Here is a 25,399-nt window from a genome sequence, read left to right as displayed (position 1 = left end):
AACATGTGTTCTGTGTAATCCTAGTAGTTCCTGAGATATTAAGTAGTTTTGAGAAAATACAAATTCTGTGGTCAAAAAAATTTGGTAAATGCTGGTTAAAAAAATCAAGTTAAACAAGTTTCATTATTAGCTGCCTTCTCAGAACCTTTAACATCCTACCAGGTATTATGAGTCTCCAGAAGAGGGACAGTGTGCCAAGCAGTCACATATGGCTGACCAAAGAACCCTTTTTATAGAGCAGCCAGCAACATCTCATGAAGAACTGGGGGCATGCTACTGTAAAGAAGTGAGACCATTTAAAAAATACACAGTACAGAACATTTCTCCTCTCGTATCTGTTCATTGTAGAACACCGGAGAAATACAAAAAAGATGGGGGAAAATAATCTATGAGGTAACTACTCTTAATATCTTAGAATACTTACTTCTGTTCTTTTATCTCGATGCATCTCTCTCTTTTAATAGTTAAGTTGATAATTTGTGTGTGTAGGTGTATATAGTTTTTAAGCTGCTTTTTACATTTAGGACTTTATCATGAGTATTTTCACTTGTTATTCAGAATTCTTCAAAACCTTTTTATTTATATGCTGAAGGCCATTTTTTTAAAAATAGCCTTTTTATTCTGAAATAATTTGTTTCTATTCTTCTGTTAATATTGCTTCCAGTTTTTAGCGATTATGAATAAAGCTGCTACAGACATTCACATGTAGGTTTTTGTTTAGACATAAGTTTTAAATTCACTTAGGTAAATACCTAGAAGTGTTGTTCCTGGGTAGTATGCTAAGTCTATGTTTAACTTTTTAGGTAACTGCCAAATTCTCTTCCAAAGTCGCTGCATTGTTTTGCATACCCACCAGAAAGTTCCTCTTGTTCCACATCCTTGTCAGCAATTGTTATTGTCCTTTTGTTTGTTGGTTTGTTTGCTTGTTTTTTGCATTTTAAGCATTCTAATAGGTGTGTCATGAGTGGTATCTCATTGTGGTGTTTATTTGCATTTTCCAAACAACAAATAATATTGAGCATCTTATTTGTTTACTTGCCTTCTACATGTCTTATATGGTGAAGTGTCTGTTCAGATCTTTTTGACCCGTTTTTCAATTGAGTTATTTTCTTATTGAGTTGTTATTTCTTATTGCTTATTATCTTATTATTTCTTACTGGGTTTTAAGAGTTCTTTATATATTCTGGACCAAGTCCTCTACTAGATACGTGACTGCAAATATTTTGTCCCAGTCTGTGGCTTGTATTTTAATTCACTTAAAAGCGACTTTCACAGAGGAAAAGTTTTAATTTTGATAAAGTCCAATTTATTGATTTTTTTTTCTTTCACTGGATGTGCTTTTAGTATTGTATGCAAAAACTAATCTCCAAATCCAAGGTCACTCGGATTTTCTCTTATATTTTCTTCAAGAAGTTTTATAGTTTTATGTTTTACATTTAGATCTGTTGTCCATTTGGAGATAATTTTTGCATAAGGTGTAAAGTATATAGACATCCATTTGTTTTGCATATAGACATCCATTTGTTCCAGTATCATTTGTTGAGAAGGCTCTCTTTTCTCCATTGAATTACATTTATACTTTTGTCAAAAATCAGTTGACTGCATTTATGTGGGCCTATTTCTGGGCTCTATTCTGTTCTGTTCATCTTTATGTGTAGTCCTTTGCCAGTACCACATTATCTTTGATTGCTGTAGCTTTATAGTAAATCTTTTAGTCTCACAATGTGAATTTTTCCACTTTATTCTTCTTTTTCAGAATGTTTTGGCTATTCTAGTTTCTTGTTCTTTCTATATAAATTGGCAATCTTGTCAATTTGTATAAAAAAGCTTGCTACATTTGGGACCATATTGAGATTGATTGGGATCATATTGAATGTAGATCAAATCAGGAGAGTTGACATTTTAACAACATTGGGTCTTTAATCTGTGAACATGATATAGCTCTCCATTTATTTAGATCTTTGATTTGTTTATGAGTATTTTATAGCTTTCCACATATCTTATATATTTTTTGTTAGATTTATACCTAAGTACTTATTTTTGTGGTGCTATTGCAAATGACATCTTTTTAAAATTTCAGATTCCATTTATTCATTGCTAGTAGGTAGGAACACAGTTCATTTTTGTATGTTGACCTTGTATCTTGCAACCTTGCTAAACTCACTTATGCATTTTAGGAAGTTTTTTGGTAGATTTGGGGGGGGGGATTTTCTACATAGTCCACCATATTGTCTGCCAATAAAGGCAGTTTATTTCTTCCTTTCCAATCTGTATGCCTTTTCTTTCTTTTTCTTACCTTATTGCACTAGCTAGCACTTCCAGTGCAAGGTTGAATAGTACTGAGAGAAGATATCCTTGCCTTAGTCTGGATCTCAGGGGGAAGATTGAGTCTCTCACCATTATTGTCATATATGTCATATATTTTACTTTTATGTGTATTATAAATACCCATCACCTTGTCACTGCTATTGCTTTATAGTTATATTTCAGTGTATTTAAAAATAAGCTGAAAATTATATTTTACATTCATTTCTTCCATTTCTGGTGCTCTTTATTTCTTTGTGTAAGTCTAAGTTTTTAAGCTATGTCATATTCCTTCTGCCTGAAGAATGTCCTTTGACATTTCTTACAGGGTTGGTCTACTGTTAATGAATTCCCTTAGTTTTTACTTGTTTGAGAATTCTTTATTTTTCCTTCCTTTTTGAAGGGTATTTTCACAGGGTATATTGATAGAATTCTGGTTTTACAGTTTTTTTTTTTCAACACTTTAAAAATGTCATTCTGTTGTCTTCTTGCTTGTCTGGTTTCTGGCAAGAAGTTTGCTTTAATTCTTATATTTGTTCCTTTGTAGATATCGTAGTCTGCTCAGGCTGCCATAACAAAATGCCACAGGGCAGGTGGCTTAAACAACAGAAATTAACATTCTAACAATCCAGGAGGCTGGATGTCCAAGATCAGGGTGACAGCATGGTTAAGGCCACCTTCTCAGTGTGTCATCGTATGTCCTTTCCTCGGTGCATGTACACAGAGAGGGAGAGAGACAGTGTGGGAGCTCTCTGGTGTCTCTGTTTATGAGGACACTAATACCACCCTTAGAACCTCATTTTACCTTAATTACTTCTTTAGCGGCCCCATGTCCAAATACAGCCACACTGGGGCAGTGGGTGGTGTGGGTTTAGGACTTCAACATATGAATCTGGAGGGGAACAAAAACATTAAATCCATAAGAGTAGGTATGATGGGTTTCCTCCAGCTGCCTTCAAGATTTTTTCTGTCTTTGGATTTTGGCAATTTGAATATGATATGTCTAGGTATAGTAAGTTTGTTTGTTTGTTTGTTTTCCTTGCTTGGTGGCCTCTAAGTTTCTTAGGTATGTGGTTTTGTGTCTGTCTGTAATTTTAGGATATGTTTTACCCATTATTTCTTCAAATATTTTACCTGCCCCATTTTTTCTTCTCCTTCTGAGATTCCAGTTACGCTTGTATTGCATTGTTTGATATTGTCCCACAGCTCTTCAGTGCTCTGTTGTTTTTTTTTCACTTTTTTTTCTCTTTGCTTTTCAGTTTATATAATTTCTATTGCCCGAACTTCAAGTAACCTGATACTTTCCTCGGCTGTATCAAGTCTAGTGATGAGCCTATTGAAGGCCCTCTTCATTTCTATTACCGTGTGTTTTTGATTTCTCGCATTTTCATTTTACTCCTTATTATAGTTTCCATATGTCTGCTAAGATTACTTATCTAATCTTGAATGATGACTGCCTTTTCCATTAGAGCTTTTAATATTATCATAAGTTATTTAAAATTTCCTCTCTGATAGTTCCAACATCTTTCATATTTGAGTGTTGTTCTAATGATGGCTTTATCTTTTCAGACTTTGTTTATTTCTTGTCTTTTAATATGTCTGATTTTTTTGTTGTTGAAAGCCAGACATGTACAGGGCAGTAGAAACTAAGATAAATGGGCCTTTAGTGTGGAGATTTGTGTAATGTAGCCAGGCGTTGGGCTATGTTTGAAGTTTGTTGTTGCTATGGTTACCATTGTTGAGGTTTGTTGTTACTATGGGCACCATAGACTTCAGTGTTCACTAGTGACTTTTTTTTTGTCCTCTCTTCTGGCTTTAGGTCTTCCCTTTGTGCTGTTCCCTGAGAAAATCTGTCTCTTGCAATCCTCCAGCTGTACTCCTCTGTTATTACTAGAGGTTTGCTAGCGTGCTGGTGTGTGGATGAGGGGAGCATTCTCTAACGTTCTCTTGGGAGTGCACAGTATTGGCCATTCGGAAGAATTTCTGCTCCTACTCTAGGGGCAGAGCTTTTCCCTGCCCCTGTGTTCCCTTCTTTCAGTATCCACTGTCTTGGTCTGTGACCTTAAAGCCCTTCCCTCTGTGAGGTTCCTTCTTCACTTGAATGAGATAGGGAGGCTGGTCTGGGCAGAGTTCCCCTCCCCCAGCTGCAGTGGCATTACACTAGTGCCTTCAGGTGGCGCTGCTTGCAGATGAAGCCGCAGAGAAGAGTAGGGGCAGATTTTGCAGTGGTTGCTGTTCCTCTCCCCCAGCTAGAACCACGGTGAGGACTTTATCCAGATTTTCCCTGATCCTCTCTGTGAGAGGCTGGTGGAGTTCCTAGAGCAAAAAGGTAGGAACCTCCCTATGACTGTGACCCCCCAGGAGCTTCACCCTTCTCATGCAGGCCCACCCTTGGCCTTCAGCAGTTAGCCAGATTTCTAGCTTAATGATATTACTGGCTCATGGTGTAGGGTAGCTTCTGCCTCAGATAAGCAAATGCTTGGGTGTTGTGTCTCACTGAAGGTGCCTGTCTCCAGATTTGGGGATGGCTTCAGTTCTCTGATTGGTTCATAAAAAGTCATTAATTTGTTATCTATCTGTCCAGCTTGTTTCTTGCTGGAAGCAAACTGCTTATACAGAGCAAGAAGGATGAGAAATACATTACTGGCCAATAGGTTGTTCTGTTTCTCTCACTATCCAAGCCCAAATCTTTTCTTTTTTATGAAAGGTAAAATGTAAGTTCAGTCTACAACAACAGACAAAAAGATTTTGTCACATAGACTAGTTTCCATGTAGTAAATCAGCTGTTTGTAGCTGTCTCAATTGAGATGGATGCATTTATAGACTGACTTGTTTGAGCTTTCTTTGGGAGCAGCTTTAGATATAAAATGCACTTGGCAATTGTCTCCTTTTGCTTCTGAGCAAAGATGCTCTGCACAATGTGTTTTTCTACCCAGTTTATCATGTGGTTGTATTCCTTTTGATGCATCATTTTCTGCACAGGTGATTCTTGACCTCCTATATACTTTATATAGCCGTTACCAGTAAGCAACCTCCCAGGCCATAGCAGTGTTATTCCTCTGAACATCAAAAAAGTTAATGACACTTCTCAACCAGTGCCTGCTGTGGCTTGTCCAAATCAGTTGCATCCTGGATGTGTTTGATGGAAGCCTGCTTCCTGTCTTCTAGTTGGGCTGTTTTTGCTCATTAAGTTTATCAGCAAATTGTCCGACAGAGGTACCATACTTCTTTCTAATTACATAGATGAGCAACCCTACTGTTGATAAAGGTCTCTAGCAATCACATATATTTCTTTGGGTAGAAAACACAAGATCAGTTCTGTGATACCAGTTTTAGGATACAGAACTGGAAGAATTCCTCAGGGATAAGCCCATGACAAATTTGTCCTCCATATTATAAAAAAAGAGGTGGGAATTCACTAGAGGTCCAGTGGTTAAGACTCCATGCTTTCATTGCTGAGGGCGTTGGTTCAATCCCTGGTCGAGTAACTAAGATCCCACAAGCCGTGTGGTACGGCCAAAAAGTAAAACCCCCAAAAAACAAAACAAAACAAAACAAAAAAGAAGTGGTTCAAGGTCTAGACATGGCTGCCCTCTGTGAGAGATTCTTGTTACCTGCAATTTGCCTCTATCTACAAGTACTGCATTCTTCAGAGAGGGGCCACTTAAGCAATGGCAGAAGTACCACCTATGGCAGCATGGTCAGTGATGCTCCAAGTGGTGGCTTAATGTCCCTGTGACCCTGACAGGATAGCCTGTCAGGTGCAGCAGTAAGATGGCCAGTCACAGGTCTCACACAATGATCTTTTGAAGATAATCTAAATTCCTTTTAACATCCCATTGCTTTATTTTTATTAAAAGTATTCTAGAAATACTTACCAGGCAGTAACTTTTATGGCTGTGTAAATATGCTTTGTATTAATAGACAGTTGATGAAGTTTATGGTGGAAAGATAAATTTATCAGAGAAGACCAGGCAAGATTTGAAGTCTTTCATAATTGCTTAGCAAGCATATTTGTTCATTTAACAAATATATGTAGAGCATCTACTATGTGCTAGGCATTGTTCTAGATATTAGAGAACTGGAGAAGACAGACAATAGCCCTGCCCTCATAAAGCTTATATGCTAGTGGGGAAAACAGGCAATAAATAAGATAATAACTAAGAAGTAGAGGGAGAGGTATAATGGGGAAAGCAAGATGGGGAAAGCCTCTCTGAAGAAGTGATATTTGAGCTGCTAGATGCTGAGGAGGCCTCTATAAGGTCCACAAGGGCCGGTTAAATGTGAGATACCTATTAGACATCCAAATGAACATGTCAAATAGGCAGTTGAATATATAAGCCCAGACATCAAGATTGTAGTAAGGAACCTGGGAGTCAAAAACATGTCAGTGTTTTTAATGCTCTGGAAGTGAATGAAATCAACTTGGGAGAGAGACTGTCTGGATAGAGAAGAAATATGAGGATCCAGGACTAAGTCCTAGAATATATGAATAACTACTCAGAGGATGAAGAACTAGTGAGGCAGAAAGCATACCAGGAGAATTGTTTATTGAAAAGCTGAGAGAAAAAGTATTTCTGGAAGGAAGTGATGGTGTTTAACTGGGCTAAATGCTGCTGGGTTCAATTAAAAAGAGGACAGACAAGTGAAACTTTGATTTGGCAACATGGAGATTATTCATGACATAGACAAGAGTGTTTTCAGTGGACTGCTGGGAAGGGAGCCCATATAATAGGGGTCACATGTGGTCGAAGAAGGATTTTTTTTTTTTTTCCTGTTGGCAGTTGGTCTTTTGAGTGTTATTTTGTTTTTTAAAAGATGGGAGGTATCAGCACATATATGCATATTGATGGGAATGATCTAGTAGCAAGGGAGAAATTCATGATACAAGAGGGCAAAGACTATAAATTACAGGAGTGCGTAACTGGGAATACGTTCCAGAGCACAATGAAAGGGTGGCTTATAATGGATGGAAGGCAGAGTGTAGGAATGGTGTCGACTGCCCTGTATTCTTCTTAATTCTCGCTGTAATTCCTTGTCTTTCTTTCAAAGCAGTAGTGGTGGAGATATATATATATTTCAAATGAGCCTTATTTGTTGCATATCGTTTGTTGAATAATTTAAATCAGAAAGATACCCTGATTTTGTGTCCCTTTTTAGCCTGAGTGAATTATGCTCTGTGAAACCCTAGCTGCATAGATCCCCAGTATAAGTGCCGTCTCAAGGCAGACAGCATCATTTCATGTAATCCTCCCAATAAACCTTAGATGCAGGTGTTATGGACATTTTCTATACAAGGAAATGGAAAATACAGTAATAGTAATGAAATACAGCCAACTCTATTGAGGAAATCTTAATCAAGGGAGGAAATCACATTTAAAGTAAATTGCTGCATATGAATACAAAACTTTGACTCAAGCAGATATCTGATTTATTAAATGTTTTTCTTTCTATTTTTCCATGGAAAAGTATACTTTTAAAAAATCTACAAACAATAAATGCTGGAGAGGATGTGGAGAAAAGGGAACCCTCTTGCACTGTTGGTGGGAATGTAAATTGATACAGCCACTATGGAGAAGAGTATGGAGGGTCCTTAAAAAAAATAAAACTAGAGCTACCATATGATCCAGCAATCCCACTCCTGGGCAAATATGCAGAGAAAACCATAATTTGAAAAGATACATGCACCCCAATGTTCATTATAGCACTATTTACAATAGCCAAGACATGGAAGCAACCTAAATGTCCATCAACAGAGGAATGGATAAAGAAGCTGTGGTACCTATATACAGTGGAATATTACTCAGCCATAAAAAGAATGAAATAATGCCATTTGCAGCAACATGGATGGACCTAGAGATTGTCACTACAGAGTGAAGTAAGTCAGACAGAGACAGACAAATACCATATGATATCACTTATATGTGGAATCTAAAAAAAAGGTACAAATAAACTTATCTACAAAACAAATAGAGTTACAGATGTAGAAAACAAACTTATTGGTTACCAGCAGGTAAGGTGGGGGAGGGATAAATTGGGAGATTGGGATTGACATATACACACTACTATATATAAAATAGATAACTAAAAAGGACCTACTGTATAGCACAGGGAACTCTACTCAATACTCTGTAATGGCCTATATGGGAAACGAATCTAAAAAAGAGTGGATATATGTATATGTATAACTGATTCACTTTGCTGTACAGCAGAAACCTACAGAACATTGTAAATCAACTATATGCCAATAAAATTTTTTTTAAATAAATAAGTAGGCCATTTTCCCTCACAAGCCACATGAAAATGGTCTTCCTTAAGAGGCTACGACACCAGCCATAGAGTTGTAATTCTAGGAAGATAACTTAGGTGTGTGTGTGAACAGCGTTGGCCTAGCCTGAGGGCTTCTCCAGACGCTTACTGTGTTAGATTCCTGTCTACAAGTTGCAACTGCTGCCTCGATGCTACAGGGACATTTCAGTGGATGTGAAAATGGCCAGCTTCCATTTTCCTCCCCATGTAACTCTCAGCTTCCTCTTGTTGGTCATAAGAAAATTCTTGAAAATAATTTTTCTGTCCATTCAATATCTCAACTGTCTAATAAAGATTATGAAGGTAATTTTGGTTGAATCCTTTAGAGAATATGCACATTTCATATTCATTGAGGAATGTGTACAGATAAAGGTAGTGTGGATTGGAAGATCAGAGCAAATCTCCCTTCCACCTTAGAAATGTTCCAGTGCCCTATCTCTCTTTTTTTTTTTCTCAGAGAAGACTCAGGCAATTAAGTAGCTTGTCAGAATCAGCCAATTCACCACAACCGTTTTCTTGAAGTGAAATTGTGGCAAATAAAGAAAAAGAAGCTTAAATTAAGTGATTTTTACTGCAGAGACTAACAACTACTGTGAAGACAGTCTGAAGTCTTTGCTTTTGCTCCTGTGACTTGCCTAACAGCCATCACTAGACTTTTAATGGAGTATGAAGTATCTTTAAATTTGAATAGAATTATTCATATATAAATTTCTACCCCATGATCTAAATGAAGGGGCTATATTGCTACGTTTCCCGTAATAATAAGGGGAAAATACTGATTGCTCTCCTAACTGTTTTACTTTCTAGTAACTTGGTGAGATGTAATCATTTCTGTGAACAATGCTGAATAAATCCAAGGATATGCATAGCCCTGATTCTTGCAGGATTCATGAGGAACTTTTCCTCACCCTCTTTGCAGAATTGTTTCCTTTTTTTTAATGTTCCAGTGTTCTGTTACCATGATTAACATGCTGTTTAGTGGTTACATATTCAAATTAAAATAATTAGCTATTTGTTGAAATGAAATTCATGAGTTTTTAGGTCATTGCATCTTTTATTTTTTTTAGTTTTATTGAGGTATAATTGACAAAATTGTAAGATACTTAAAATGTACATAAAACATGATGATTTGATATATGTAGGCATTGTAAAAGGATTCCCACTGGGTTAATTAATATATCCATCACCTCACATACTTATTGTGTGTGTGTGTGTGTGTGTGTGTGTGTGTGTGTAAGAATGCTTATTTTCTCCTCTCTTAGTAAGTTTCAATTATGAAATGTTAACTGTAGTTACCGTGTCATACATTAGGTCCTCAGACCTTATTCATCTTGTAACTGAAAGTTTGTACCATTTTTCCAGGCCGTACCTATTTCTCCCACCTCAAAGGCACTGACAGTCACCATCCTACTCTGTTTCTACAATGTCAACCCATTTTTGTTTTAAGGTTCCACATATAAGTGATACCACTTAGTATTTTTGTTTTTCTCTGTCTGGCCTATTTTACTGAGCATAATGTCCTCAAAATTCATCCATGTTGTCAATAATGACCACATTTCCTTCTTTTTTTTTAAGGCTGAATAATATTCCATTGTGTGTATCTATAGCACATTTTTTTTATCCATTCATACATTGATGGATACCTACTTTGTTTCCATTCCTTGGCTATTGTGAATAAAGTTGCAATAAACATAGGAGTACAGATATGTCTGAGACAGTGATTTTGTTTCCTATGGATATATACTCAGAAGTAGGATTGCTGGATAATATGGTAGTTCCATTTTTAATTTCTTGAGGAACCGCCATACTGTTTTCCACAGTGGCTGTACCCGTTTACATTCCCCAACAGTGTGCAAGGGTTCCCTTTTCTCCACATCCTCATTAGCATTTGTTTTCTCTTGTCTTTTTGATAATTGCCATCCTAACAGGTGTAAGGTGATAGCTCATTGTGGTTTTGATTTGTGTATCCCTGATAATTAGTGATGCTGAGCACCTTTTCACATACCTGTTGGCCATTTGTGTGTGTCTTCTCTGGAAAAATGTCTCTTCAGATCCTTTACCCATTTTTTCAAATGAGTTTTTTGGGTTTTTTTGCTATTGAGTTATATGAGTTCCTTATATATTTTGGATATTAACCCCTTATTGGATATGTGGTTGCAAATATTTTCTCCCATTCTGTAGGTTGCCTTTTCATTTTGTTGATGGTTTCCCTTGCTGTTCAGAAGCTTTTTAGTTTGATGTAGTCCTGCTTATTCATTTTGGCTTTTGTTGCCCTTGCTTTTGGTGTCAAATCCAAGATTTTGATTACTGATTGAGTCTATAGTAATTAGTCTATTCAGATTTTCTAATTCTTCACGATTCAGTCTTAGTAAGTTGCATGTTTCTAGGGATATATCCATTTCTTCTAGATTATCTAACTTGTTGGCATTTAATTGTTTATAGTAGTTTTTTTTAGGATTCTTAGTATTTCTCAGTTTTCTGTAGTAATGTCTTTCATTTCTGGTTTTGTCTTTTTTTTTTTTCCCTTAGTCTAGCTAATGGTTTGTCTGTTTTGTTTTGTTTTGTTTTTAAACAGCTCTTAGTTTCTGTGATCTTTTTAATTGTCTTTCTACTCTCTATTTCATTTATTTCTGCTCTGATCTTTATTTCCTTCCTACTACTAACTTTGGACTTAGTTTGTTCTTCTTCTAGTTCCTTGAGGTGTATAGCTAGGTTGTTTATTTGAGATCTTTCTTTTTTCTTAATGTAAGTGTTTAAACTTACCTCGTAGAACTGCTTTTTGCTGCATCCCATAAGTTCTGGTATGTTGTGTTTCCATTTTCATTTTTGTCAGATATTTTTTAATTATTTTATTTTTCTTTTGATTCCTTTTTTGACCCTTGGTTGTTCACAAGCATGTTGTTTAATCTCCACATATTTGTGAATTTTCCAGTTTTCCTCTTGTAACTGATTTCTAATTTCATAACATTGTAGCTGGAAAATATGCTTGGTATGATTTCAGTCTTTTTTAATTTATTAAGACTTGTTTTATGGCCTAACATATGATCTATCCTGAAGAATGTTCCATGTACACTTGAGAAAAATACGTATCCTGCTGCTGTTGGATGAGATGTTCTGTATATGTCTGTTAATTCCATCTGGTCTAATGTGTTGTTTAAGTCCAATATATCCTTGTTGATTGTCTAGATGCTCTATCCATTGTTTAAAGTGGGTTATTGAAATCCACTACTGTTATTGTATTTCTGTCTATTTCTCACTTCAAAATGTTAATATTTGCTTTATATTTAGGTGCTCCAATGTTGAATGCATAAATATTTTAAATTGTTACATCTTCTTGATGAATTGACCTCTTTATCATGATATAATGACCTTCTTTGTCCTTGATACCATTTTTGGCTTAATGTCTATATTGTCTTATGTAAAATAACTACCCCTGCTCTCTTTTGGTTCCTGTTTGCATGGAATATCTTTTTCCATTCCTTCACTTTCAGTCTCTATGTGTCCTTAAAGCTGAAGTGAGCCTCTCATAGAAAGCACATAGTTGGGTCTTGTTTTTTTTTTAATCCATTCAGCTACTCTGTGTCTTTTGAATGAAGAACTTAATCTATGAACATTTAAAGTAATTATTAATAGGCGTGGACTAGCTATTGCCATTTTGTTAATTATTTTCTAGCTGTTTTGTAGTTCCTTTGTTCCTTCCTCTCTTGCATTATTCCTTTGTGTTTTGATTATATGTATTTGTGCTGTGATTTATAAATATTTTGTATATTTACTATAAGTTTATGCTTTATGGTTACCATGAGGCTTACATAAAACATCTTGTAGTTATAACAGTCTATTTTAAGCTGATAACTTCAAATGCATACAAAAACTCTACATTTTTACACTTCTCCCACCATAGTTTATGTGTTGGTCACAATTTTATATTGTGTATCTATTACAAGTTATTGTAGTTATAGTTATTTTTAATACTTTTGTCTTTTAACCTATACTAGAATTTTAAGTGATTCACTCATCACCATTACAATATTAAGAGTATTCTGAATTTAACTATATATTTACCTTTATCAGTGAGTTTATACTTTCATATGTTTTCATATTACTTATTAGTGTTCTTCATTTCAACTTGAAGAAGGCCTTTAACATTTCTGATAAGGCTGGTCTAGTGGTGATGAACTGTTTCAGCTTTTGTTTGTCTGGAAAACTCTTTATCTCTCTTTCAATTCTGAAGAACATTTTTTCTGGGTAGAGTATACTTAATTGGCTGGGTTTTGTCTTTCAGCATTTGAATATAACATCTCACTTCTCTGGCGTACAAGATTTCTGCCCCAAAAATCCACTGATAGTCTTATACTATCAGTGTATAAAGTATAAGTGGTTGCTTTTCTCTTGCTGTTTTTAAGATTCTTTGTCTTTAATTTTTGACAATTTAATTATAAAGTGTCTTGGTGTGTGTCTCTTTAGATTCATCTTATTTGGTACTTTTTGGGCTTCCTGGACCTGGATATCTGTTTCTTTCTCCAGGTTAGGGAAATTTTCAGCCAGTATTTCTTTTTTTTCTTTTTTTATTTCTAGATTCATACCATTGTGGTCAGAAAAAAAATGCTTGACATGATTTCAATCTTAAATTTATTGAAACTTATTCTGTGGCCTAGCATGTGATCTGTGCTGGGGAATGTTCCCTGTGCACATGTTTCATGATGCAAGATTCTGGAAAGGGAGTGGTCAAAACCTAAAAAACATGGTTATAATGAGACTAGAGCAAAATAAGAAGTAATTGGCTTTATAGAATAGGGTATACCAATGTTTCTGTATAGTCATAGGTGTAGAGGTAGAGAAATATGAGACAAAGATGGAGATAAAGTACTTTTCCCTTTGAAAGATCTATAAAATTTTATAAAAGAGCAAGCTGGGAAAACTCTTTTGCTAAGTTGTTTAATAAGTAAGAAAAGTGTTGTTAAGGAAGAGGGACTGGTTACGACAGAATGAAGGCATTGTTTAAAAGGCCAAGTTTATATGGATTTGCTTCTTTAATCAGCAGAATTTTGTGGTTAAAAACAGTCACAGATAAAGTACTACAGGATGGAGCAGATTTAGAACTGGCACTGGGAAAAGACTGTATCATTGAAGCCCAAGGGATTACAGATGCTAAGCATCTTTCCAGCTGCCTGACCATGTGAAGTTGAACTGTCCAGTATTTCTTTGAATAAGTTTTCTGCCCCTTTCTCTTCTCTCTTTCTGGGACTCCTATGTTTATTCTCCCTTTGATGGTGTCCCATTAGTCCCTTAGGCTATCTTCACTTTTTCTCATTATTTTTTCTTTTTGTTCCTCCAGTTGAATTCCACTGCTCTGTCTATAAGTTGACTGATCTTTTTTTCTGCTTGATCTGGTCTGCTGTTGAACCCCTCTGTTGAATTTTTCAGTTCAGTTATTGTATTCTTCAGCTGTATGATTTATGTTTGGTACTTTTGTATATTTTCTATCTCTGTTGAAACTCTCACTTTGTTCATGCATTGCTCTCCTGACGTCAGTGAGCATCTTTATGACCATTATTTTGAAAACTCTATTGGGTAAATCACTTATCTCCATTTCATTAAGACTGGTTTCTGGAGGTTTATCTTGCTCTTTAGGTTGGAACATATTTCTCTGTTTCTTCATTTTTCTTGACTCTCTGGGTTGGTTTGTGTGCATTAGATAAAACAGTCACCTCCACTAGTCTTGACAGAGTGCTCACATGCAGAAGATGAATCTCATCAGCCTGGCCCAGGCTCCTGGTTGTCTCTCAAAGCTTTGTCACTGCCTTTGTCCTTAGTAGCTCCCCGTATTTGAGCGTGTGCCAAGACCTATCGCTTGGGGTTGGAGATGCAGAGCCTGCGTAAGGGAATCCCTCTCTGCTGGTTCATCCTGTGTCCTGGGGGCTGACTCTGGGGCAGGTGCTTTCTGTGCGGCTCTTCACTAATCCATGCAGCAGTCTCATCTGAACCTCTTTCCAGCTCCCAGAACCCTCTTAAGCCAGCCTGCAGGGCTGTAAATGAGGCAGGCTTCAGGGTCAGGCTAAGGGAAGACCCTCAGGCTGGAGGCAAGGGGGCTGGACAGGGGAGACACTTGGGGAAAGCAAGCAGAAAAATCCTCTGGGCGCAGAAGCGGCTCTCTCTCCAGGAGCCGGGATTGGGAAGGAGCTGGTTTAGAGGCAGCAGCCTTCCCTATAGGGGCCTGGATCTCAGAAGGGGCCCTGTGCTTCTTCCAGCAAATTCTGGTTCCTGGTCAAAAGACAGTTGTCAAAAGAAAGGATCTCGATCACACCTTGATACACACTGATTATTAGAAGCTGTACCCTCAGGCAGCAGCTGTGAAAATACGTAGTTAAGCCCCTTCCAGGGAGAAACTAGGAGATGTGTGTTTTTCCTGCTCCCTTTCACTGAGCCCAGGTGTATAACCATGGGGCTGGATGGCCAGGGCGATGGGGCGGGGTGTTTCTCCTGTGCCTGTTTAAAGCCTGCTTGTTTGCCGTAGTCCTATGGGACTTGTGAATGTAAGTTCCACTGGCTGTCAGAGCCAGGCAGTCCAGGGGCCCATCCCACTCAGGTGGCAGTCACAAAAGCTAGCATGCAAAATGTGTGTACAAGCTCCTTTCAGACAGATGCTAGCAATCTGGTTTTACCTTTGGAGTGAGCCAGAGGGAGAAGGCAGAGGAAGTACCCAAAGGCTCCCTCCTGCTCTGGAGAGGATCTCAGCCAGCTCCTAGATGCGTGCTAAATTAGAATCTGGACCCTCAGGCAGCAGTTCGTAAAGTATGAAGTCAAATCTCTTTCAGGGAAAGACTGGGAAATGGGCTTTTTGCCTGCTTTCTCAGGACTGAGTCCTGAGAGCACAGGAGTGAGTATAGGAGCATAGCCACAGTGAGTACTCTCATCCAATAAGACCTGTTTCATTGTTTGCTATAGTCTTGTGTGTCTCGTGGACACAAGCCTTGTTGGTGTTTTGGGGGCCCATCCCTTGCTTGAATGGTTGTCTTTAAAGTTGGGGTGCTAGATGTGCAGTCCAAATCCTTCACTCCTTAGGAAGAAGCTGGGAGTTGGGAGTTCCCTCCCTATTATAGGGCACTGAGCCAGGGGTGGCGTTTATGGCAAGCCTGTGTCTCAGCCTTTCCTGTCAATATTTTTGATGTATCAATGTAGGTATTTTCTCATTCGGTTGATGTGGAAAAGTCACACAGCTAGTTTCTGGATTTCTTTCAGAGGGAAGTGCTCCATGTGTAGCTATACATTCAGTGCATCCAAGGGAGGAGGGAAGTTCAGGAACTTCCTGTCACTATTTTGGTTCCTCCTTGGCATTTTCACCTATTTATTTTTTCCAGAAAGAACTAGAGAAGCAGAAGAGAATTAAGAGGAACCAGCAGCTGGAAGCAATAGCCAAAGAACATTATGAAAGTGTATTGCTAAGAAAAAAAGGTCTGGAGCCTTGGAAGAGACTGAGAATGCAAAGCAAGCAGAACCTCCAGGTACAGTGTCACACTCTTATCCCCCCACATCAGCAAGTGGACTTTAAAATAGGATAAACACCCAATGAGGCTTTGGAGGTCGTTTGGAGATTTAAAAGTCAGAGAGATAAATGAATTGAGTGTGGATATTTACTTGTTTTAGATAAACGTTTGAGTTTGGTCTTCCAAGGTAGAGAAAGACCTCTGTAACTGAATAGGTTGGAAAAAACTAGAGTACATTTTTTATTAGAGAACCTCCAAGGTAGGATGAATAGAGGCCTCTCTCAATTTTAGCAGTGTGTAGCTATGTAATAAAGGAAAAATAATTACCGTAAGGTATACTAATCAGATTTCTGCTGCAATAAAGCTGCCTAACAAACAGCCCTGAAATATCGTGGCTTACAACTCAGGTATTTATTTCCCACTCACATGTTTGCGGGCCAGTTTAGATCAAATTCAGATCTCTCCACAGCCTCTTTCTGGCTCCAGCTGTTATTCAGGGCAAGCTTTCACCTGGCAAATGTCTGAGATACAAAGGCCAAACCCAATTATGTAAACTCATATGAAACCTTGGCTTGTATCATGTCCACAGCAAGTCATAAGGCCAAACTCAAGGTCACTGAGAGGAGAAAGAGGCTCCATTTACTCCAGTGGGAGACAGGATGAAATCACACGCAAGTGTGTGGGTGTCTGATCCTATTATCCGGAATAGTCATCCACTCTACCACACAGGGATAAATGAAATCAAATACCACTGAAATTCAAGTTTATCCAGTGCACAGAACACGGCATTTAACTAAATGATCAAAAGCTCAAAATAGATAAAATGTTATCTTTAGAATTCTATTTCATAATAAGGTCAGTAATGCCTACCAGTTATGACCACTGTTATTTACACACTCGGCCAAGTTAATACTGAAAAGTAAGGCTAATCTTCTTGGTTATGAAAACAAGGATTAAAGATGAACAATAATGCTGTGGTATCATAAGAATCCCACTACATTCAGTAATGCTGCAGGTTGTACCTTTGTGAACGTGACTTAGGCTACTCTTCTTCCTCCCCTAGCCAATCTATTCACCCTTCATTCTCTTTGTTCTCTTCCTATTTTCACACTTTCTTTTCTTTTTATCTTCCCTAAATGCCCTCCCCACTGTTTTTCTGTCTCTGATTTTTTGTCCTCTGCTTCCTAACCGGTGGTTCTGGAACCACTGAGTATCTCAAACCAGCTAAGGAGGCCTATTTGTGGTGGTCAGGCCTGAGGGCGTGAGGTTCCCTCCTCTTGGAGGCCTTGACCCATCTGTGCCCCAAGCATTGCTATTTTCCTGGTAATGATATGGGAGGGCTGAGCCTTAGTTTTCTGAGAGAATGAGTCTGGAAATGAAATCTGAATGGAAATTTGCTTCTTGCAATATACTACAACAAACATTAGTCATATCAGATAGTTTGTTATCCAATTGAGCGCTCCTAGTTTTGTTTTATTCTCTCTGGCTTTTGTCTGTTTCTTTGTTTTTAATTATTAATACACAAAGAAAAAGCAGACAGGAAGTAGAAAAACTCACTCTTAAGTTCTTATCAGCTGTTCTTTTTTGGTCCCTGTTTTTGACCGAGTAAAATCAAGAAACATATAAAATTTAGAAACAAAATAATCTATAGGTGAATAATCAAATTAAATTTTTAAGAATTTACTCATAAGAATATAAAAAGAGGGCTTCCCTGGTGGCGCAGTGGTTGAGAGTCCGCCTGCCGATGCAGGGGACATGGGCTCGTGGCCCAGTCCGGTAAGATCCCGCATACCACGGAGCGGCTGGGCCCATGAGCCATGGCTGCTGAGCCTGCGTGTCCGGAGCCTGTGCTCAGCAACGGGAGAGGCCACAACAGTGAGAGTCCCTCATACCACAAAAAAAAAAAAAAGAATATAAAAAGAAACAGGAGTTTGAGTTCAAAATGACAGTTATAGGCCTTAAATATAGAAAAACCTAATTAAAATAAAAACAGGAGAACACAGATCTGAATCCAGCATTTCCAAATTTTCCTATTCATAAAACCATCTGGTGAGCTTATAAAAATGCAAGTTCCTGTTCCCACCTCCAGGTGTTCTCAGTAGGTCTGGGTTGTTGGCCAGGGGGCTGGGGGCGGTGTGTCAGGGAATCTGCATTTTTAAAAAGTAGCCCAGGGACTTCCCTGGTGGTCCAGTGGTTAAGACTCTGTGTTTTCAATGCAGGGGGCATAGGTTCGACCCCTGGTTGGGGAACTAGGATCCCACATGCCACATGGTGTGGCCAAAAAAATTAAAAAAAAGACAACAGTAGAATAAAAAACTATAATATTAAAGAAAAAAAAAAGTAGCCCAGGAGATTCTGATCCAAGTAGTCTGAGCACCACATTCTGAGAATCACCTCTTTAGTTTGTAACAAGTGTGTTAGTTTCCTATGCTGTTATCACAAATTACCACAAACATAGTAGCTTAAAACACAAATTTATTATCTTAAACTTCTGGAGGTCAGAAGTCCAAAATCAGACTTGCTGGGCTAAAGTCAAAGTGTCAGCAAGACAACTGCCTTCTGGAGTTTCCCAAGAGAGAAACTGTTTCCTTTTCCAGCTTCTAATGGCTGCCTGCATTCCATTGCCCATAGCCCCTTCCTCAATTCACTCTAATCTCTTACATTCATGTCACATCTCATATTGATACTGATCCTCCTGCCTCCCTCTTACAAGAACTCTTGTGATTACATTTAGGGCTCTCCCATATAACCCAGGATCATCTCCCCATTTTAAGATCCTTCACTTAATCACAGCTGCAAAATCCCTTTTACCATGTAAGGTAACATTTACAGGTTCCAGGGATTAGTTTGTGGCCATCCCTGAGGGCCACTATTCATCCTACCACACAAGATAATAGAATTTTAGAATATTAGTAATCCTCTCCTTCTCTTTCAATTTGTAAATAAAGGGAACTGAATCTTAGAGAGGAAAACTGACTTGCTTAAGGTCACACAGCACATTGGTTACAAAACTAGAATGGAGCTCAGCAACCCCTTCCTCCAAAAATCCTGCCCAGTTCAGGCATGTCTTTTGTGCTGTGTTCAGGAATCAGAGGTATATGTAGATGCCAACCACCAGCTGAAAGTTTAAAAAAAAAAAAAAAAAAAATGAAGTAAGAAAGTTAGAAAAAAAACAGAAAGAAGTAAAAGGAAAAGTTCTGGAGGACAGTAAGAGGAAGCAGTATCTTCTTCATCCAGCAGAGCTGACATCCAGGAAGGGATAGAAAAAATTAAGAAAGAAAAAGCGTCCAGTTAAACAGTTCCTGGCTTCTTTATAACGTTTTTGGGTTTTTTTTCAGAAGAGTTATTTAGCATTTTCCCTTAAACTCACATGTGCTATATTTCATTTGTTCCAATAAGAGTTTTCAGAATTTTTAAGGGATCTTCTGATTATCTTTCTTTTTCTCCCTGGTTCTCTGTGTTTTCCTAGAAGATGGAGAGCAGAGAGGGTAGGAGGTTGTGTGTTTCTGGCTCCCCTTGCCTTTTGGCTCCCAGGTGTCACAGAGACCTCCTGTGATAGTCATTTTGGCCAGTATGTGTGACTGCCAAGGGACTCACTTAGATCAGTCACATTCACAGTGCTCAGTGGTGAGACAAGACTCAGAAAAAGGTCTAATGGGGAGGACTAAGAGAGAAGGGCTTTTCCCTCTGCCTCTTAAGAGAATGTAATAGTTACTTTTAAAAAAAATCTATAAAGTCTGAGTTCTATGTTTATTTTGGTAGAATGATACTCTGAGCCCTTTAAGTTGGTAAGATATTAAATTATTCATCGTTATTTTTCTACCAAATGGTTTGTGGTTTATTGATAATGTCTAAATTTCAGTGCTAGTGACAGCTCCTTCTACAAAACTAATTGAAAGTATTGGCATTTCCTCAATTAGACAGTGGTTAAGCACATAGTAAAGAGAGGTTTGTTATGCAGTTGCTGCCCAAGCTCCAGGAGAAGGAACCAAGAGTGTTGCCGCCCATGCACTTTAAAGCTCAGTGCGAGCGACGAAATGGTTTTGGAGGTTGTTTGTTCCATTTCCCGAATAACCAGCCAGTCATGTGGTCTTCGGGGAGTCAGCATTGAAAGGCTATGCATGATGTGAATCTAAAGTCCCCATGTAATACAGTAGTACAGTCAGTAGTCAAAGCTTTTAGGACATAGGTGAATGTCCGTAAGATTGTTCTCTCTAGTAACAGCCTGTATGTGGTTTACAGCATCCCTTGCCAAGGTGATGTGTATTTCCTTAAATGATTTAACATATAAGGAATAATTCCCTTTTCTCATTTAAAAAACTGTCCAGGTGGCCAAAGGACATCACTCTTTGGCCCTACAGAGGAAATGCCTGCTGACCTGGTTCCAGTGGAGTCGGGAAAGCCTGGCTAGGAAGATGGCCAAAGCTGATCAATTTTATTCCCAAATATTACTTAGGAGAGTCATCCGGAGCTGGCTACAGGTAAGGCCCCAGTGAAGGGAGTGTTCAATACATGTCTCTGCCCAACCCTATGTAAGAAAATTAGGTGCACTCCAGATGTCAACAGTCATTATGTTTTTTTCAAGAACAATATAGAAGAGGCAATTCAATTCACTGCTTTGAAATGAATTTGAAAATGTCAGTGTTTTGTTAGTATAAAATCTTAAGCACGTTTCTTTTCACATACAGAGTATCCCTATAAACTGTAATGTGTCATTACATCAGCTTTTGTTTTTATACTCATTTCTTCTTTCTTGTCCCATAATTGCTCAAGTGGTTTTACTAGAAACCTACGCCCTCAGTCTTATAACTGTTTCTATCCCTCTGATTCCATTTATCTTTTAATACCTTACAGAGGATATGGCCTTGGCTGCCACACCATCCTTTCTCCTTATGCCTCCAGTGTCCTTTGTTTTGTGTCTGGTTCGATTCTTTCTCTTTTGTACTGTTTATTTGCTTGAATTCTTTGTCTATGCTGTTATTTGTCTCACTTTTTTCCCTGTTCTCATCCCCAGTACCTGACTGACCTCGAGGAAGAAGTACAAACACTGTGTGTACATTTTTTTCAGAAGAAGATTTTCAGGGCCTGGTATAACGTGGTCAGGGAGGCCAGGATCGATTCCCAGAACAAGCACAAGGTTGCGGTGGAGCACAGTGACAGGTGAGGTTTTCATCTCTACGAAAATTCACTCAACTGATTTCACAACTGCTCTGCAATAGATTCTATGCCTGGAATGTTCTAAAAAGATAAGGTGGAGGCTAGGAGAGCTGGGCACTCGGAGATACCCGGCAGGGGTGGGAGTCCCAGCTCGCCCCCTAACTGCATGGGTGAAGACAAGAGAGTAACCCCCTTGAACTCCAGGGTCCCCATCTTTAAAATGAGGAAGGGGAGGAGGATGCCTGCCCTCCCTTCCTCACAGGACCAGCAAGAGAATACAGTGAACTGTGCATATAGCTGATTCACTTTGCTATACAGTAGAAACTAACACCACGTTGTAAAGCAACTATACTCCAATAAAAATTTTTTTTTAAAAGTGAATTTTGAAATACATGAAACACACCTAAACAGAGGTACTGTGTTCTTTGTCATAGTTTTTTCTTTAAGTTTAATTTTTTTAAACATTATTTATTGTGAAATATAACACAAATATAGATGAGTGCTTAAATCCTATAAATACAGCTTAATGAACTATAAAGTGGACACCCCTATCACCACTCCTGAGGTTGAGAAGTAGGACACTGCTGGCCCCTAGAAGTCCCCACGGGCTCCTCCCCAATCACAGGTCCCACCCTTTCCTCCTGAAGGTACACTACTCTCCTGACCTTTATGAGAAACATTTCCTTGCACTTCTTTTTATTTATACCTCCTAAGTATGCACCCTTCAAGACTTGGAACTTTATGTAAGTAGAATCATACTGTATGTCATATTAATATTCATAATACAGTGATGACATTTAATTCAGTGTCTTTGGGGAATAAGGTATTCCATATAAGTATGCTTTTTCTGTTTTATAACTTTAAGCATTTTGGATAAAAATGTTCTAAATTTCATTATGCCCTTCCCTTGGAGAGTAAATAAACGATCTGTCCTTTTTTGGTGATTTAATGTCATTCCTTAGGAGCACCAGTTAATGTGGTGGGCATAAGCCTCCAGGTTCTGAGGTGTGAAGACTATTGTGAAGGTGTAGAAGTGTCCCTTTTCTCACTATATCAATTCACTTTTGGTTGCTTTGTTTTCATTTGTGTGTATGTGTGTGCGTGTCTGGTTTTTTATAAGTGTTTCTATCTTGTTGCCAGTAGGGTGCCCACCTCCAGCAAAACCTGCTCATCCTTGTTTAATTTACAGGTACTAAAATCTGTGGGCAGAAAAAACATAAGCAAGTTGATTCTAATTTTGTCTAAAATAAATAGGCAATGAATGAGGGTATTCAGAGGACTTGCCTTTGAAGAAGTGCTCACATTTGAAACCTCCCTATTCCTCTTTTATAAAATGAGAATAACCGCAGAACCTGTCTTACAGCGTTGTTGTGAGGACTAAACAAGGTAACATAGGACCTCAGTTAATGTACTGCTTGGCCCAAAATAATAGCTATTGTTTTGTTTATTGTCATTGTTAATGTATTACTATTAAACACCCTTTTTGTCCACCTTTGTTTTCTGTTTCTCAGCTGCCAAAAACAGACCGAGAGATTCACTGGGACAGCTGCCTTATGTGACACAGGGCAGTAAGAGGGCTTTCACACATGCCATCTCATCTGATGGATGAGTATAGGCCAGAGGGGAGGGGGCAGATGTCAGGATTCTCATTTTCAAGCAAAGAAACTGAAGCTATGCTCAGGTCGATGAACTGCCCAAATAACAAATGGTGGAGCCGCTCAGGTCGATGAACTGCCCAAATAACAAGTGGTGGAGCCTAGACTCCAAATCAGGTTTTCTGGCTCCAAATCATCCTCTTCTTGCTAAGTCAGTCTTCTTCCCCATTTTTCTAATTCAATCTCATTTGTAAACTAAAATACAATAGTAAGATAGTGGTCCTATTTAGGGTTTGAAGTTAGTTAGAAAATCAGTGTGTGAATCCATGCATTCAACAAGAAGTAAATTCTCAGCCAGAGTCCACTTGATGGAAGAGCATGGCTGTGACTTCATCTCTCCCCACTCTGCCCCTGTTCACCATGGTCCAGCCCCACTAGCCTCCCACAGTGTTCCTCAGACGGACAATGCTCACGTCTGTGTCACAGTTCTCACGTGACCCAGATCTCACCATTCAGGTTTCCACTGAGATGCACGCCACCTGCCTCCATTCTCGTCTATCCAATAACCTGCCCTATTGTCTTCACAGCACGTAAGACTCTCTGAAACTGTCATTTACTGTTTACATGTTTATCGTCTCTCCCCATCACATCTTGCGTACAACTGTATTCTCAGCATGACAGAGCCTAGTACATGGGTGTATGATAGATATTTGGTACACAAATAGATGCATTTTATGGCAGGAGTGACACTAATGGATCTTTTAAAAGGAACGTTAACACTTAAAAATTGATATTCAGAGTTCTTAATTTTATTTGAATGAAAGAATATTGTATAGAAAAGCTGTGGGTGAGAAACTGCAGTACCACTGAAAAGATGATTCCTAGTAAGACCATGAAGTTTAATTCTGCATATCTATATCACTTCTAGGTGTATATAATTTGTAATTGGATATAGATTTATAATTTTACAAATCTGGTATTTTTTATATACATGGCGGGACTAAGAGATGTCTCCAGACCTAAGTCTCTCATTGTCAGCAGTTACTGTGTAGTTCTGCAATTAGAGCTTAGCTATGCACTTGGCCAGTTCTTCTCAGCCAAACTAGTACTTCTTATATGTCTGGTATTGCCTTGATACTGTAGTTCTTAACCACTTTGGAATCACAGACCCCTGTGAGGTAGTAATGAAAGTCGCAGACCTGCTCTCCAGAAAATGCACATATGCACATCACATACAACTTCACACAAAATGTCAAGGAGTTGGTGGACCTCAGGTGAATAGATATAGGTAGGTAGATAGATATACATAGGTAGGTAGGTAGGTAGATAGATAGAGACTATAAATAAGCACCAAACCAGTGATTGTGCCCATGTGCTTTAGGAGTTCAGAGGAAGGAAGATAAATGCAGGCACAAAGACGATCTAGGAAGATTCCCCCAGGGGGCAGAGCATTTCAGTCAGGATAGAACAGTAGGAGCTAAAATGTAGAAGTCAGAAAATGGGAGCGTAGCCAGAAGAAAGTTGTGAACAGCACGTGAGAGTGGGAGATAGGGGTAAGGACTGTGAGTGGGTCATAGAGCCGAGTACAGGAAGCTATAAATGGTGGACTGGATGGATGAAAGAAGAAAGCAGATCAAGCAGCTCCACTCCTTGAAGGCTTTTTTAACTGAACAGTAATACCGCCACCAACAAAAAAATCAACATTATCAGAAGCATCAACCAACCATGAGCCATAAAACTAATGGGGACTGAAATGCATTCTAGGGGGGCTTCATTAGAAGGTCATGAAGCCAGAATAAATCCCATCGATGCCTCTACTTGTGAAAATATAAACTTAGCTATTCTTGCCTCTGCCTTTACTCAAGACATGCCCTCTTCTAGGAATGCCTTTTCTCTGCCTAGGAGGGATCAAGATGGCGCAGCAGGAGGACATGGAGCTCACCTCTCCCCACAAGCACATCAAAAATACGTCTACGGGCTTCCCTGGTGGCGCAGTGGTTGGGGGTCTGCCTGCCGATGCAGGGGACGCGGGTTCGTGCCCCGGTCTGGGAAGATCCCACATGCCGCGGAGCGGCTGGGCCCGTGAGCCGTGGCCACTGAGCCTGTGCATCCGGAGCCTGTGCTCCGCAACGGGAGAGGCCACAACAGTGAGAGGCCCGCGTACCGCAAAAAAAAAAAAAAAAAAAAAATCTACATATGGAACAATTGTCACAGAAAACTAACTAGAAACTGGCAGAAGAACTCTGTACAACCAAAGCTGCAAGAAAGATCTCCGCTTAACCGGGTGGGGCAGAAAAAAGGCATCAGATTGGGACCTGTGTCCCTGGGAGGGATCTGAAAGGAGAAGGTCCACATGGGCAGACCCTTACCCTGGGGAGTGAGCAGGCCAAGCCACAGTCTGAGTGTTCAGTTCTGGGACCCTGAACGGAGGGGACAAGCCCCTTTGGCTGCTGGGAGAACTGCTGGGACAGATAGAAGAGCTGCAGAAGCCTAACTCGACTCACAAGGAGTGCACACAAGTTGGCTTGCAACAGCCAGGGCAGAGAGAGC

General features: G+C 38.9%; 1 protein-coding gene and 1 pseudogene across 5 annotated transcripts in view; one reads left to right on the top strand and one right to left on the bottom strand.

The window, feature by feature from the left end:
* The window catches only part of CCDC191 (coiled-coil domain containing 191), a 102,556-nt gene that overhangs the window by 67,364 nt on the left and 9,793 nt on the right, over window positions 1-25,399 (top strand). For all 5 annotated transcript variants that reach the window (XM_060298075.2, XM_060298077.1, XM_060298076.1 and 2 more), the window contains exons 14-16: window positions 15,972-16,115; window positions 20,426-20,578; window positions 21,112-21,257. In XM_060298075.2, coding sequence (XP_060154058.1) covers window positions 15,972-16,115; window positions 20,426-20,578; window positions 21,112-21,257 — 443 coding nt within the window. The remainder of the gene's footprint in view (window positions 1-15,971; window positions 16,116-20,425; window positions 20,579-21,111; window positions 21,258-25,399) is intronic.
* LOC132597222 (ATP synthase F(0) complex subunit B1, mitochondrial pseudogene) lies at window positions 5,084-5,697 on the bottom strand (annotated as a pseudogene).

This window comes from Globicephala melas, chromosome 4 (assembly GCF_963455315.2).
Source record: "Globicephala melas chromosome 4, mGloMel1.2, whole genome shotgun sequence".
Taxonomy (NCBI): Eukaryota; Metazoa; Chordata; class Mammalia; order Artiodactyla; family Delphinidae; genus Globicephala; species Globicephala melas.
Note: the sequence above shows the minus strand (reverse complement) of the source record. Positions and strands in the feature narration are given on the sequence as shown.